The 15,256-nt window shown below is 41.3% G+C and overlaps 1 protein-coding gene across 6 annotated transcripts in view; it reads right to left on the reverse strand.

Moving 5' to 3' along the window:
* Window positions 1-15,256, reverse strand: part of MYOF (myoferlin) — a 155,567-nt gene that overhangs the window by 77,216 nt on the left and 63,095 nt on the right. For 5 of the 6 annotated variants that reach the window (XM_049696671.1, XM_049696672.1, XM_004279409.4 and 2 more), the window contains exons 13-19: window positions 14,790-14,893; window positions 12,807-12,875; window positions 12,663-12,706; window positions 9,797-9,879; window positions 7,635-7,673; window positions 5,440-5,564; window positions 4,238-4,354 (exon numbers count right to left, since the gene is read on the reverse strand). In XM_049696671.1, coding sequence (XP_049552628.1) covers window positions 4,238-4,354; window positions 5,440-5,564; window positions 7,635-7,673; window positions 9,797-9,879; window positions 12,663-12,706; window positions 12,807-12,875; window positions 14,790-14,893 — 581 coding nt within the window. The remainder of the gene's footprint in view (window positions 1-4,237; window positions 4,355-5,439; window positions 5,565-7,634; window positions 7,674-9,796; window positions 9,880-12,662; window positions 12,707-12,806; window positions 12,876-14,789; window positions 14,894-15,256) is intronic. The other variant, XM_004279410.3, reaches the window with a different exon arrangement.

The raw sequence follows: 15,256 nt of genomic DNA on the forward strand, positions 1-15,256 counted from the left end.
TAGGTGTAGGTGGTATAAGGGAGAGTTTCAGAAGTATCGATAAATTTGGGGAAGGGGGTGAGTTTTGTCAAGCAGAATACTGATAAGAGGTAGCAAGTAACAGCTTATAAAAGTGGCCGTGGGCCCAGGAGGCAGGGACATTAAGGGTCAATGACAAGGAAACTGTGCCAAGGAAAACTGCCCAACTTGCCACCTTTGGTCTAAAGGAGCTGATGGATGAATCTCAATGTGTTGTTTCAAGCAATATTTATTGACACTTAACGTGGGCCAGACCAATGGGAGCTCTAAGCCTGGGGTTGCAACAGCTGATCTTCTTCTACCTGCCTGATTCCTTAGCAAAGCACCCAGGCTGAACCCTGCTGTATCTCTCACGGGGTCTCTTAACCAAGCTCATCTGGAGCACCAGGTTGACTTCTGCTCTAGGGACATGGGGGAGCTTTGGGCTCTTTGGCAACTGAGTAGGAAAAACTCACTCTTCCTCCTGTGTGTCTCCTTTACTCTCACACTACGATTACACTGTCAATACTTCTGACGCCAGATGTGGGGAGGATATTCCCACACTGAGCAATTCTGCCACACCAGCTAGGTATCCTACAATTTAACTCAATGTTGACACTGTCCACCTGGAGATAATATCAGATCCCACAGGTTAAGGGCTCAGTCCCACAAAACTGCCCTACCCACTTCACCTGCCCTTTTGACCCATTAGCCATAAATTGGAGGTTCCCACAATCCCCTCTTCAGGTTAGATTAATTTGCTAGAGCAGCTCATAAAACTCAGGAAAACAGTTTACTTACTGTTTATGGGTTAATATAAAAGGATATGATAAAGGATGCAGATGAACATCCAGATGGAAGAGATGCATAGGGCAAGGTTTGTGGGAAGAGGCGCAGAGCTTCCACGCTCTCTCCACACACACCACTCTCCCAGTACTTCCATGAGTTCACCAACGCGGAAGCTCCCTGAAACCCGTACCTTGGGGATTCTATGAGGCTTTTATCATGTAGGCATGATCAACCATTAACCCAATTTCCAGCCCCTCTCTGAAGAACAATGGGGGGTTGGGCTGAAAGTTCCAGCTTCTAACCATGGCTTGGTGACCTGCCCCCATCCCGGAGTCCACCAAGTCACCTCATTAGAACAAAAGACTTTCTTATCACCCAGGAAAGCTAAGGGACTTAGGAGCTCTGTGTTAGGAACCAGGGTCGAAGACCAAATATCAGAACAAAAGATGCTCACAAGTGCTCTTATCACTTAGGAAATTACAGGGGTTTTAGGAGCTCTGTGCCAGGAACCAGAGACAGATATATATATTCTATTATTTCACAAGGACCAAGTTGCCCTTTTGTCGAAGCCTCTTCAACTTTACCAGAAAGTTTCATTACTTGCATATGACCAGGTCACGGGATCTTTTTAAGTTGGGCAAGGGTCATGATCACCTTCTAGACTGGCCACTCTCACGAAATCCTCTCAGCAGCTGCACAGATCTGCTCATCTCACTCTCTTCCTGGACTCCTGGTTGCTTGAACTGTGGGTTTACCCTCGGCATCTCAGCTCCTTTCCTGCCTTTTAACTTTGTTGGGGTTTTGGTTTATATAATTCATTTCTGTTTTTATTACATTTGTGACACAAACCATTCTGGGTTTAATTATTTGGAGCAAAGAAAACTAATTCAGTTTTGTATTTCAGTTTTAAAAAGCTATTCTTTCATATTGTTGACATATACCGTGGGCAGTAAATATCATTGGTTCTTTGTTTCTGTATTTTGCTTTTATTTTAATTAACTTTATGACATAAGCTTCTTTACCTGTATGTGTTTAATTATTTGGAGTAAAGAAAACTAATTTGGTTTTGCATTCTAGTAGCTAAAGAGCTTTTCCTTTACACTTTGCTGGGCTTCTTCCTTTCCCTTCCCCTTCTCCACTCTATTATTAATGTTTAGAGCAAAGAGAAGGGTCGTGGACTTAAATTGTGTTCTGGTGATGGAACAAGGAGGCAATGTGATTGCTGAGAAACCACATTTCTGCCTAACCGCAATTCCAACTGAATCTTCAAGAGCCATCGGTAACTACTCAAGGCCAGAATGACCCATGCGTTTCCATGGAGGCCTTTGGGTGGTTTCTAGCCGTTCTCTGGCATGATCCTGGCAGTAAATAGTACGTAAGCTACTCCACCTCTCCCCCTACCTGCTCCTCTTTTCCCTTTTTCTTAACTTGTCCTTAAGATCTATTATGATTCCTGGACTTCAGAGGTGATGGTGCTGTGGAGTGGATAGACTCAGGCCAGGACCCTGCTGACTGGACGAACCTGTTGCTTTTGACTCAGTGTCTCTTTAACAAGTAAAAAAACAAACCAATATTCATTTACACTGCATGGTCCCACAACATGAACCCTTCTTGGAATGCAGGGTAAGTAAGGGGAGGGCAGCAGCCTGAGGAAGCCTTTTGGGCAGGGGAGAGGGGTAGGTTGGGGTGGGGGAACCTGCAAGGAGAGGCCATAGGCAGGGGGGCATCAGTTAGCTGGCAAACAATTCAGATTTCTGGAACATGTAAGGACCAACCCAGGATTCTTAGAAATAGCTGGAGAAGAGGTGGTATGTATGTGTCTATATATAAAATAAGGGAGTATTATTCAGCCACAAGAAAGAAGGAAATCCTCTATTTCCCGACAACACGGATAGACCTGGAGGGCATTATGCTAAGTGAGATAAGTCAGACTGAGAAAGATAAATACTGTGCTATATCACATATATGTGGAATCTAAAAAAGCTGAATTCATAGAAGCAGAAAGTAGAATGGTCATTACTAGGGGTTGGGGGAATTGAGGAGATGCTGGTCAAAGGGTACAGACTTGCAGTTAGAAGATGAGTAAGTTCTGGAAATCTAATGCACATCACTGTGGTCACAGTCCATAATACTGTATTATATATCAATACTTTAAAGTTGCTAAGAGACTAGATCTTAAAAGTTCTCACCACGCAACGTGATAGTTCTGTGACATGACAGAAGTGTTAGCTAACAGTAGGGTGGTACTCATACTGCAATATATAAATGCACCAAATCAACACACTGTACACCTTAAATTTACACAATGTTATATGTCACATGTCAATTTTTTTAAAGTTCAAAAGTAAAATAAACTAGCATGATTTATCAAAAAGAAAAAACAACAGTCATAATAATGGTATAGGATGTGCCAGAAACAATTCAGTGAGCAGCAGAGACGAGGTTAATTTAATGTCGGGCTGTCCATCACACACAACACACACGCTAACGAATCTGTACTGCAGATGTCAATTAACTGACAAGGGAAAAAATTAAGCACTTAACTGTTTCATGATAAGAATATTCTTTTTTTTTGTATTTATTGCCTTGAATTAATTACACTGACATTTGAATTTACTAGGAAAACACTACATCTGTGGCTCTTTGCCATAAGAATCATGGATGTTATGCATAAGTTGTCTCCATAGTGGGGAAAGAGCTGATTTTAAAAAAAGAAAAAGAAACAAGGACCCACTGTATAGCACAGGGAACTATACTCAATATTTTGTAATAACCTATAAGGGAAAAGAATCTGAAAAAGAATATATATATATATGTATGTGTATATATATATATATAACTGAATAACTGTGCTGTACACCTGAAAACTAGCATGACGTTGTAAATCAACCATACTTCAATAAAAATTTAAAAAAATAAAGAAAGAACAAGAAATAGTTGGTAAGGTGAACTCAGAAGACTTCCTGTCTTCGAGGAGGAGTGGCGTCTCAGAGCTGCTGTAACGTGGGCATTAATATAAACACGTCCTCACATGCTGGGAAGCCTGAGACAAGGCAATTACTTCTGAAAATGGAAGTGACTAGTGGTGGCTGCTATATCATTTGGAACGGCTCTTGTGGCCTCCTCCCCACGACACACCCAAGCCCAGTTAGCAAACAGGCCATTCAATTTGGGGGTATCACTGCTCTTGCTGGTTTTCAGTAGGGTAGTAACATCTCAAAGATAAAGCAAGTCTCATCACCCCCATAGGGCTGTGGTAGATAGACCAAGAGGGTGTGGAGTGGCACTTGCTATGACTCCCGTCTCTCCACCTCTGCCACAGCCGACCCTTCAGCCCCTGGATGCCCCCCTTCAGGCCTGCTGGCTCAGGCAGGCCAGCACTAACCATCCCACCTCCAACCCTCTGTAACACCCTTTCCATACCACACACAGTCCACACTCCAACATTTACCTCAACAACCAGCAGGTCATCATTTGAAATGGGCTCAAGCTTTTTATCTGGGGGTGTCTTTTCAAGTAAAGTGCTTAATTCAACCAAGATTCTGCCTCTGTAGGCTACTCCTTCCCCCTGAAAGGCAACAGCACAGGATTATTCTTCTAGGCACGAACAACAGTGAAAAGATCTGTCCCTCTGTTTGGGCTCATCCAGCTACAACATTAAGTTTCTCCTTCCCAAAATGAATCAGTCAGCAACTCTCTCAGCTGGTCTTTGGTATCTGAAAGAAGAGCCAACGACTTCAGGAAGGATCCCAAAGAGAGCCGGGGCCGAAAGGGATCTTAGTCACGGCTGGTGTCAGGGGCTTTCGAGTCATGCTCGGATCCAGAAAGGGTTCCCAGATGCTGGGGTGGGAGTGGAAGGGGCTCGAAGTCTCCCTCACCCAACTTCAGCTCTGCATTTATCTGCATTAACTTTGCTCCTTTCCTCAGAAAAGGGAGGTTGCCATGTTGGCAACCAGGGCAAGTCTCAGAGTAGCCAGGAAATAAAAGAGGAAGATGTTCTGGGTGCGGCTGAGTGTGAGTATTAATTGTGGCTACTCCTCCCAATATACCAAGCAGTGTTGACAACAGAGCACTCTGGAGAGGAAGTGAAAGCTTCCACCTCCACCCCCACCCCCATCCCCAGGGCTTTCTCTATACCCTCGCTCTTTTCGTGGGCTTTGGGAGCTAACTAACTGACAGTACTTGGGCTTCTAATGTGGTGGAACGACCACTTCCCATCTCTGGGTCTCCATGTCCTTGTCTATAAAATGAAGAGGTTGGATCGGATCAGGGATAGCAATGTCAAGCATGTCACCTCCAGTCTTTTGGCAAATTCCTAGAACATGGCATTGAATGGAATTCTAAGGTAGCACATTTGCTTTTTGGAAAGAGCCAACATTGATTACCGACATCTGCCTTAAGTCTAGGATGGGGGAATGGCCATGCTATGCATTTGCAATTGCCACATTAGATGATCTCCAGGATCCTTTCCTATTCTTGCATTCTAGGACTTGAGGGGCATGAGACTTCCATCCTTCAACAGTTGATCAGTCATCTGGTGGGTCTCTGGGGGTGGGGGGGTGTCCCCTAAATGAGACTTGATTAATAACCATTAGAAGAAGGAATCGCATTAATCGGTGCTCATTAATAACAAACCTTAATTGAAGAACTAACCTTTCCAGTATTTAGCTCATCATAGGGATCTGGGAATCCCGTGTACTCTCTGGGGCTTCCATAAAGGTTCAGATAACAAGGTCCAAACGTTGGAACAAAGCCCACCTCTGTTTCTCCTGTATTTGCTGAGAGATAACATCATCATTAGTATTTTAGACTTTTAACACTCAATCGGTTGAAATAAATATTAGTTATTAGTTAGCTGGGTGAGACTGTTTTCCTCCATTTTGTGAGTTAGTTGTATTAGTGCAAATTGTAAACACTTGTGAGAACTGACATATTTCCCTTATCTTATTGCTATAAAACATTAAATAAAAAACATTTTCGGGGGGAGTTCAGGTAAACTTATGTTATTCTTACAAAAAGATGATGCTATTCAAATGAAAGAATAAGAAGTTGATCTTCACATTTTTTGCAAGTTTATAATTGGCACTGTAGTAAACATGTCATTGGCAACTGGGGTAACGATTATAATTGTTTTGGGAAGTCATTTAAATGATGTATATCAGATTAATTTTATTTGTTCTCCAAAAATATCATGTAGTCTCAAGTAGTTAGTATAAATCTGGCAGATGATTTTTAAAATACAAGACATTTAAAATTTTTACATATAACAATGAACTGTCTGCCTACGGTTATGACTGTATGATATTCATAAGCAATGTGAAGTCTCCATTCATGACATTCTATCTCTGATGAGGGTCCAATATGCTCCGTATTTCTGCTACCTGGTCTTAGCAAGAGCTACTCCCCAAGGAGGGGCACTGCAGGCAATGTAAGCAAATAGCGTTGTCAAAGGGAGACTGCAGGTGAAGATGGGGATGTATAATAGGAGCTGCCACCAGCCATCTGAGTGGCTCCCATATGGAGGAGGGATGGACTTGCTTCCAAAAGCAGGGAAAGGACCGCTGTTGGGAGCTACAAGGAAGCCAGCTTTGGTTCACTCAAAGTAAGGAAGATCTTTCTATGAATTAGTGGTGTCAAACAATGGGACAGACTGCACTGGGGACAGAGGAAATGTTAAGGCCAAGACTTCAGCCTATCTTTCAGGATACGGTCAAAACAATTCCTTTATGGATGAGAAGTTGACCAGATGACGTCTATGGCCCTTTTCCAGCTCTGTGCTTAAAACTAAGGCAGAAAGATAAATGTGAAGTAGCAGGTGAGCAGAATGCCGATTAATAAACAGTTGAGCAAACTATATACACGTGTAGTTTGCAATCTTTTCCACCTTTCTGAGGCTCCTTTGCATTTTGAACTTCTATTAAGTTATCATTTTATATTTTAATTTTTGACCCTTAAATAGCTGCTCATCTCTGTGACTACACTGTAAGTTCCTTTGGTAGGTGGGGTAAGATTCAAGCATGTTTTATTCTGACTCCCTAAGCACCCAGTCCTTGTTCTGTCTTGGAGTACTACAACATAAATATTTTTTGATTGGTTAAACAAATGAATGAAGGAGTGAAGTGTGACCAAATCTGCCAAGTTTGTTACAAACCTAAGAACTACTTAATATTCACATAAAGTCTGATTATAAGATAATGAGATTGATTTTTAAAAACAAATACGAATGAGTCATTGTGCCAATAACATAAAGGCACATGATAAAACCTTAATTTTGCACAGTTTGCAAACTTTCTTACATGCAGTATCTCTTTTCCCTCTCACTACAACCTTGGGTGGTTAGCATGGCAGGGATTATCATGTTTATTTGAAAGAAAACAAATGTCTCTAAATCACAAAGTCTTCATCTATTAGGGTAACAACATCTGCCCTGACAGGGTTGTAAGGTCAAGTGTGAGAGCACTGAGCAAACTTGCAAAGAATGGCGAGTGCTGTGCAAACCCAAGGACATGTTATGATCCTGAATAGTTGGAAGATGAAAACCGTAAACAACAATAACAAAAAAGTGTTATACAATTATTTACAATGAAGCCAGGATGGTATGCATCTAGGTGAAAACACAGGCATGTAGCAAAGCCTGGTTAGCACATTTGTTTAAACTTAGCTTTGCAGGACAACCATACAATACTAATACAAAAATTGTTACTGTAGCAAAACTACTTTTAAGACAGCAAAACGTAAAAAAAAAAAAAAAAAAAAGCTAAAAGCTAAAGGCAATCAATTGATAAGTTCTTAATAAGATAATAGTAAACAGAAAGATCTAGAAGATAGCAAAATTACAAAGCATAAACCTGTATATGATGCAGCCCCAGATCCCGAAGATGAGAAATCTACGTAGTAAAAATATGGTTCGTTAAACAAGAGAAACACGGACTTTATAAAAGAGACAGTGAAAAAGTTAATCAAATCCAATGCTAGGCAAGTGGTTTAGCAACACCAGAAAAATCCCAAATCCAGACTCAAATCACATCACCCTTTTGTAATGTACACAAATGTCACTGGTTGAAAACAAAATGGCTCAAGACTTCTGTGGCACCTGGCAGCACCATCACGCATGAAATAACCCAATCTCGTCAGCCCCAAGGCAGTGAAGCATCAGAGAAGTAGCTTCCCACCATCAAAGGACGCCTGGGGAATTTACCAACATTTCATGATTTTAATAAAACACTTACTTGTCCTGTGTCTAATTTAGTTGGGACTAAGACCAGATAATCCAAGTTAATTTAGCCTAAGGCTGCGTGAGCAAAGGTTTATAGTTTAAGGTACATTCTCTGTTTCTTCCAGGGTGGGGAGGTTGGCGGCTGCCCATTGTTATTTTGAGACCCTGTTACGGACTGTCCGCAGGGCCTGCATGAGAGAAGGCATCAGAGACAGGGGCTGACACTCTTCGTAACTATTCATCTTCACTTGTGCTGGATGTTAACCACCATGTCACTAAGAAAAATGCTTATTCCACTATTTCTTGAATAATTATTTTTAGGTAATTATTTAATGACTTTCTGCTAAATTAAATGAATTTAAGTAATTTTTACCCTCCCTCCCATATAGTTATAGCATGATTTTAATTACTCCATTGGTTGCCTTTAACCAATAAATTTAATCTAGTCTTTAACCAATTTTTTATCTAACCAATGATTTAATCTAACCTTTACATCTGCATCCCTCACTTGATAAAAAGAGGCTAATAGCATGCCTACCCTTCCCTACCTCTCCCCTTCCTTTTTTCACTTCTAAGCTCTATCTTCTGTACTTTTACATTGTAAGAGGTGATGACATTCACGTTCTGTTTAGAGCCTTGACTACAGGTTTAACAAAAAAATTTTTTAAACAATTAATAGTGTTCACATTATAACAACACATTATATTAAGTATTGTTCTCTGCAGAGAAAAGGAGAGTTGTAATTCCATTCCTTTGTACAGGTCCAGCAGCATGGTCCCCTATGCCACTTAGCAGAGAATGTTTAGATGGAATCTCTTTCTCACCTTCTATCATTTGCTTAAAATAATGCTACACCTGACTTTATATTTGGACTATTATCTTCTTGGTTCAGCTCTTTATTTTTCTTGGAATTTCTAATGCCTTTTTTTTTCCTTCTTCTTGAGAGAGGAAATCTATATCTTCTTCATCAAATCTCTATGATGTTCCAGGTTCTTGGTCATACTATCTATTGCTTGGCTTACAGAATCTTTTTAAAAACATATAAAGTCCTCTCTTAAACAAGATAAGGATGAGAGGACCCTTAGGTTTCCTAAAACAAAATTCTGTCTCAAATTCTCTCACTTTACTCAATGTGTTTAATCTACTGGTATTTACAAGAATTTTATTTTGGTAACAGACAATAAGCTGCTCGTATTATTAATGTGTTAACACTAAATTTTTTCTTACCGTCTTAATTTATCTCCTTCATTCCCTATTACAATTTCAGACCATAATGCCAAGTATAGGCAATTAGTTCTCAGTATGAAAAACAACAAAAGGTATATTGGTTATCAATGCTTGTTAGCATAAAAGGCATAAAAACAAAATGCACATTATCCGGAGTGGACAGTACATGGTTCAGTGCCATTTGACCTTGTTCCTGCCAAGGAAGTCAGTAAAGAAGGGAACATTGTTTTATATTTGGGTGGACTGGTGTCAATGCCACTCTTAAAAACAAAAGGTACCCTCCGTATTGACGCTCAAAAATTTGTAAAGCAGGTACTGGGAAAGAGTTTTTGGATTGAAGCATGAAAGCAAAAATTTTTTTAACTCAGATAATTGAGAGTTACCTCAATTATTAATTACTAATCAATTGTTTTGCTGGCCACCATCAAAACATCACTGAAATGGTTCACTAGGCTCATCACATTTGGCTTCTCAGAAACCAAGTCCATTGCCAGGTGGCTACCCCAGTTCATTCCTTCTCCAGAAGTTCTCCGCCCTGTCTCGTTCCTGCTCTGCTGTGTGACTCACCTTCCACTTCCCCACCAGAGGCAGCAATTTTAGAGAGGTGCAGATATGTTGTCCCAATGACATCATTTTTGGTAATACGGTCCCTGTGTATAAAAGAACAGGTTAAGACCTCCACCTATGAAGACGTATCTTCGTTTCAACAATAATAAGAGAGAGCTGGAAAAGACGCTAGACCTCAGAAATCTTCCTGTCCAGTGGGCCTCAAGCTTTACCGTACTTTAAAACCACTTGGAAACCACCACCACTCCCCACCCCTGCATCCCATACCACCTCTCATCTCCTTGTCTCAAATTCTCTCACTTTACTCAGTAAAGTGAGGCTTTATTGATTCTTACTTTTGAGACCATTCTGATGCAAATGGTCCCCCAAGCACCCTCTGAGAAAGATTGATCTAGTCGGACAACTCATTTCAGTTATGGAAACTGAGATTTGTACAGAGGTCAAGGGATTTGCCTATGGCCACACTCAGTACCATTGTCATAAAGTGAATGGATCAGTTGCAGGCACATAACATGATGAGGGTAATAAAAATCTCATTACGGGGCTTCCCTGGTGGCGCAGTGGTTGAGAGTCCGCCTGCCGATGCAGGGGACATGGGTTTGTGCCCCGGTCTGGGAGGATCCCACGTGCCGCGGAGTGGCTGGGCCTGTGAGCCATGGCCGCTGGGCCTGCGCGTCCGGAGCCTGTGCTCCGCAGCGGGAGAGGCCGCAACAGTGAGAGGCCCGCGAACCAACCCCCCCCCCCCAAAAAAAATCTCATTACATAGAATAAGTGCATGTATCTTATTTTATCATGTTCATACTGGCTACTATGACGGTTTAACAACGACAGTGGGCTATTTCTAAGGGTGCTTCATAGGGAAAAAAATTCCCTTTCAATTCAAACATTTCTTGAACATCTACTGTGTGATAGATGCTATTTTTCTGACTTTATTTGCTTGCCTATAACCTAAATCTTATCTATATGGTTGGGATAAGTTTGCCCACTACAAGTACCTACAACCGTGTATATTTCTGTGAGTATCTTAGAGAGCCTGTGAGCCTAACATGAAATGGTCTATAGCTGGGCACACAGTACATGTAACACACAAGGTTTATATTGATAACATCCTCTGTTTAATTCCTTCTCTTCTTTATTCCATCTAGTGTCACACCCACTCTAAAGCTTAGGACCCCATGGGGGGGAAGAAAGTTGCATTCAGTATTTTGAGGAAAGCTTATACTATATTATTATGTATATTATAGTAATATTATATGTTATATAAAATATTATACATTATATAGTATAATATTAGGTTATAGAAAGTGACTAATTAAACACAGTATACAGGAGAAAAAATTATTTTTAGGTAGTAAGCTACATGCGTGGGCCTTGCATCCTGTCTGTCCGTCCAGAAGAGTCTGGACTACAGTTAAAGAATCCTTAGCTTTCCCTCAGTTGTGTAAATACCCTACAGGGTATGTAACCAAAGATCTGGATCCAAGGATTCCCCCAGATAAACAGGGTCTCTCTGCACATCCTAGTCTACTATTGCTTTGGAGAGGGCAGACTAGGTCAGGGAAAAACCCCACCATTTGTTGTGACCACGGGCAACTCTGGGATGGCTCAGCTAGCAATCAGCCCACTGCAGAGTCTGTAGGCCAGAGTGGTTACCTGATCTGTGTAGGGTCCAAGCCCACACTCCTGACAGTTCCTGAGGCCCCTGGAGCACCTTCAGAGTGTCGACTAGGGGTCCCAAGTAACTTAAAATGAGCTCACGCTCATCGGAAGGGGCATTTTGGCCTCAGGCCTCTTCACAACCCTCAACGAACTGTGATGTAGTTACTGAATAAAGAAAGCCTTCTCCCCTCTTCCCAAAGTGCCTTGTTGCCATAGTGCCAAGAGGGTACGAACATGAAAGTCAAATACATTTAGCCAAAGGAAAAACTAGGGCCAGACAGGACAGGGACCCAACTGGGTCTCTAACTATCTGTGTGACTGTGGGTAAGTCACCTGACTTCTCTGAGCCTCAGAGTCTTTGTCTGTAAAATGAATTAATCATAGTCTCTATTCCATAGGGTTACTCTAAAGACTAAATGGAATAATGTAGGGAAGGCAAGAGGCACAGCACCTGGCACTTAGCGGTGCTCAAAACACAGCAGCTAACATCATAATAAACATTGATGATGATGATGATGATGATGATAATGATGATGATGATGGTGGTGATGGTGGTGGTGGTGGTGGTGGTGGTGGTGGTGGTGGTGGTGGTGGTGGTGGTGGTGATAATGATGCCGGTGCCAATGATGATGCTATTTACCATTTCTACTCTCAGGGAGCTAAGGGCTGTCGATTGAATGCCTCATCCGACTAGAACATACCCAAGAATGGCCTCATTATGGCCAATAATTGCTAGGATGCTGGTCTAGTACAAAGTCCATCAAAAAAGTTCAATGAATTTTCTTTGCATTCAAACAGGGAGCTCTGTCTACCTTCCTTTCTAACGATAACAAAGAATAGCTCTCAGAATGTTTTGGTGATTCTTCCCAAGAAATAGTTTACTCCATTTCTGAAGTCTATTTTGGACAGCCTAATGGTATGTAAAGCCTTCATTTCTTATCTCGATTTCTTGTCTTATATTCAGATCATTTTTCCTTCCTTTTGTTTGTGAGCAGTTGAACCAAGATATCCAAAGCTTTTCTGTAACAGCCACTATTATTATTTTTAAAGAAAACACCCAATTCCAGGAGCAGTGTACCCCTTCCCTCTGAAAGAAAAAGCAAATGTCCCTAAAAATAAGAGTTAGACCATCTGAAGTAATATTTCTCAATATCCAAATATTTAATTCTTTAATTTTGAATTAGACAACAAGTCCTTTTTAACTCACCAGTCATATATTGTTAGTTTTATTTTTTCACACACTGAAGGAAACTGTTAAAGAGAAACAGAAAAAAAAAAGTAGTTATTTCTCAACTTATTCAGTAACAATTAAAGTATTCTTACTTTTTTCTAAAAGAAAAGAAAGTCAAACCTTGATCTGAAGATTGACGACTTGATTCCACTCAGGGTTTGCATTTTTCTCAATTATATTTGTGCAAACCTGTAAAATTATCAAAACAAAACAGTAGGTATTCAAGTTTCTAATTTCGAAAAGTTTACAATATATGCATACTGGATTATGACTCTAGCAGTTTACTTATAAGTTATAGACTTGGTATCCTCGTTAAAGTTTATTTTTCTTGATAAAAATTTGGTAAATTATGACACGGGTTTAACATTGATCTTTGCTTCTTCTATGCACAAAAAGCTAATTTTCAATTGCCAGATTACTAACATTGGATTCGTGTAATGATGCAAGAGTTAACATTTAGTGAGCACTTGTTACATGCTATCTAATAAGCATCTCTACACTAACACGTCCGAACAGATCTTCTGATCCTGCCCACCAGCCCTTCTCCCTGCTCCCCAAACTGGCTGCTCTTTCCACTGCGGTTCACAAGGGTGTTCAGGCTTGAACCAGAGTCAGCCACAACCCGTCTCTTCCCTTCACGTGCCTCATCCAATCCATTAGTAAATGCTGACACGCCTATTGTCATCCCATCTTCCCCTGGATGCCTGCGGCTGGTCCCCATCTGGATCCGCACTTCCTCTCCTGCCTCCTCACTTTCACGTCACTCCTCTGTAGCATCTTCCATCAGCTCCCCAGGTATACTTGCAGTCCTGATTCATATTCTGCCTGCCCCCCTCACCCCACCTCTTTGAGCTCATCTCAGTTTCGTCCCTTGCTCGCTCCACTCCAGTCATGTTGGCATTCTTTTGCTGCAAATGTGTATCCTCCTTGGGGCCTTTACATCTGCTCTTCCTTCTGCCTGGAAGCCCCCCCCCCCCCAATATGTCTGCATTATCCAGGCCTCTGCTCAAATGTCACTTCCTCCAAGGTGTCCCACTTGATAACCTAGCCGGATACGCCTCCAACACCCCACCCATCACTTCTTGTCTGCGGCTTTATTTTCTGCGGAGTACTTAGCACTAACTGAAATTACGCAACTTCTCATTTGCTTGTTTATTGTTGTCCCTTCTGTTACAAAGTAAGCTCCAGGAGTGCAAAGACTGTCTCGCTCAACTGTCTCGCTCACTTCTTTCTCCCCAGCTCGTGGGGCAGCATCTGATACTTAGTAGGCTTACACTGTTTAATTCCCGAATTAACTAACTCAACAATCCTATGAGATTATCATCACCCTCACATATAGCTCAGGAAACTGAGACTCAGAGGTTAAGGAATTTGCCTTCACTCCCTATGGACAGGGGTCAAGGCTGAATTTAAATCTGGCCTCATTTAGCTCCAGAACTGAGAACTTTTCTGCCATCTCCCACTGACTCTCCTAGGACATAAGCCAGTCTGTGTGTGTAGTTTGCCAAATCTCACTTTCACATGGCTCAAATTAGAAGATGCTACTTCCTCGTGCCCAGAACTATCCATGGTACATCATTATTCTAAATACTATGGAATCCCACTCTCCAATCTTAGACCATCTCTGTAGGTAAAAGTGTAGTTACAGGTGTTCCTACACCAAGAGTCCCCCAGTTTTTTCAGAGGACTAGGATGGGGTTCCCCTGCCTGTCTAGTTTCTGCAGCTCAGTGGAACATGGGTGGTGAGAAACATGACAGGAGTGGGCAACTGGGTACTGGGGGCTGTCCTCCACCACATTTACCAGGGATCATTGCTGGCTAGGGACTTTGCCTAGTGGTAAGATAATGCTTAGACCTGGGAAATCACTTCCACTATTCTAACCTTACAAGACTGAATACTTTGAGTCCTGTATACTTTCCACTCCAAAATAAACCTCTGGAGAAGTCTGGCATGTTCAGACTCAGATAATCTGTGTTTCTGCACAGTGCCCAGCTCATCAGGGGGCTAATTTAACAAAGAATAAGCAAGAAATCACTCCAAGGAAAGCACGGCATTTTAAAAATGTGTTTCTAGAGGCATCTGTATTTAGATCACATACAAACCTTTTTTCCAGCAAAAGAAACTTCTACAAAAGGATCCACTAGGTTCTTCTTATCTGCACTGCCTCCAAATATTTCCTTTACTGTCTGTGAGAAGGCGTCATCCACTGGAAAGCAACATGTCACACAGCAGAAATTAAATGTGATTCTCTTAAAAGAACAGAAATCACTCAGCAAAATTAAAAATTTTCTCCTGTACAGAAAAACAGTTGCAACAAGAATCATTCTCAAAAGTAGCAAGTACCAGTGTCACTGGATTGCAGAAATCCTTTTTGTCTTAGCTGAGAGAAAGAGAAAATCAACAGGAGCACCTTGAAAAAGAAATCAATAAATTATTATGTTGAGAATCAATCATTTATTGAGGAAAACAGGAGAATAAAGAAAGTCCATCCAAGTGGGATAAGAGGCAATTCAAAAACTCAGGCCTAGTTTCAATTTGGAAAAGGTTCCTTAGGTCAGCATATAGGCCT

The sequence above is a fragment of the Orcinus orca genome, chromosome 14 (genome assembly GCF_937001465.1).
Source record: "Orcinus orca chromosome 14, mOrcOrc1.1, whole genome shotgun sequence".
In the NCBI taxonomy this organism is placed as follows: Eukaryota; Metazoa; Chordata; class Mammalia; order Artiodactyla; family Delphinidae; genus Orcinus; species Orcinus orca.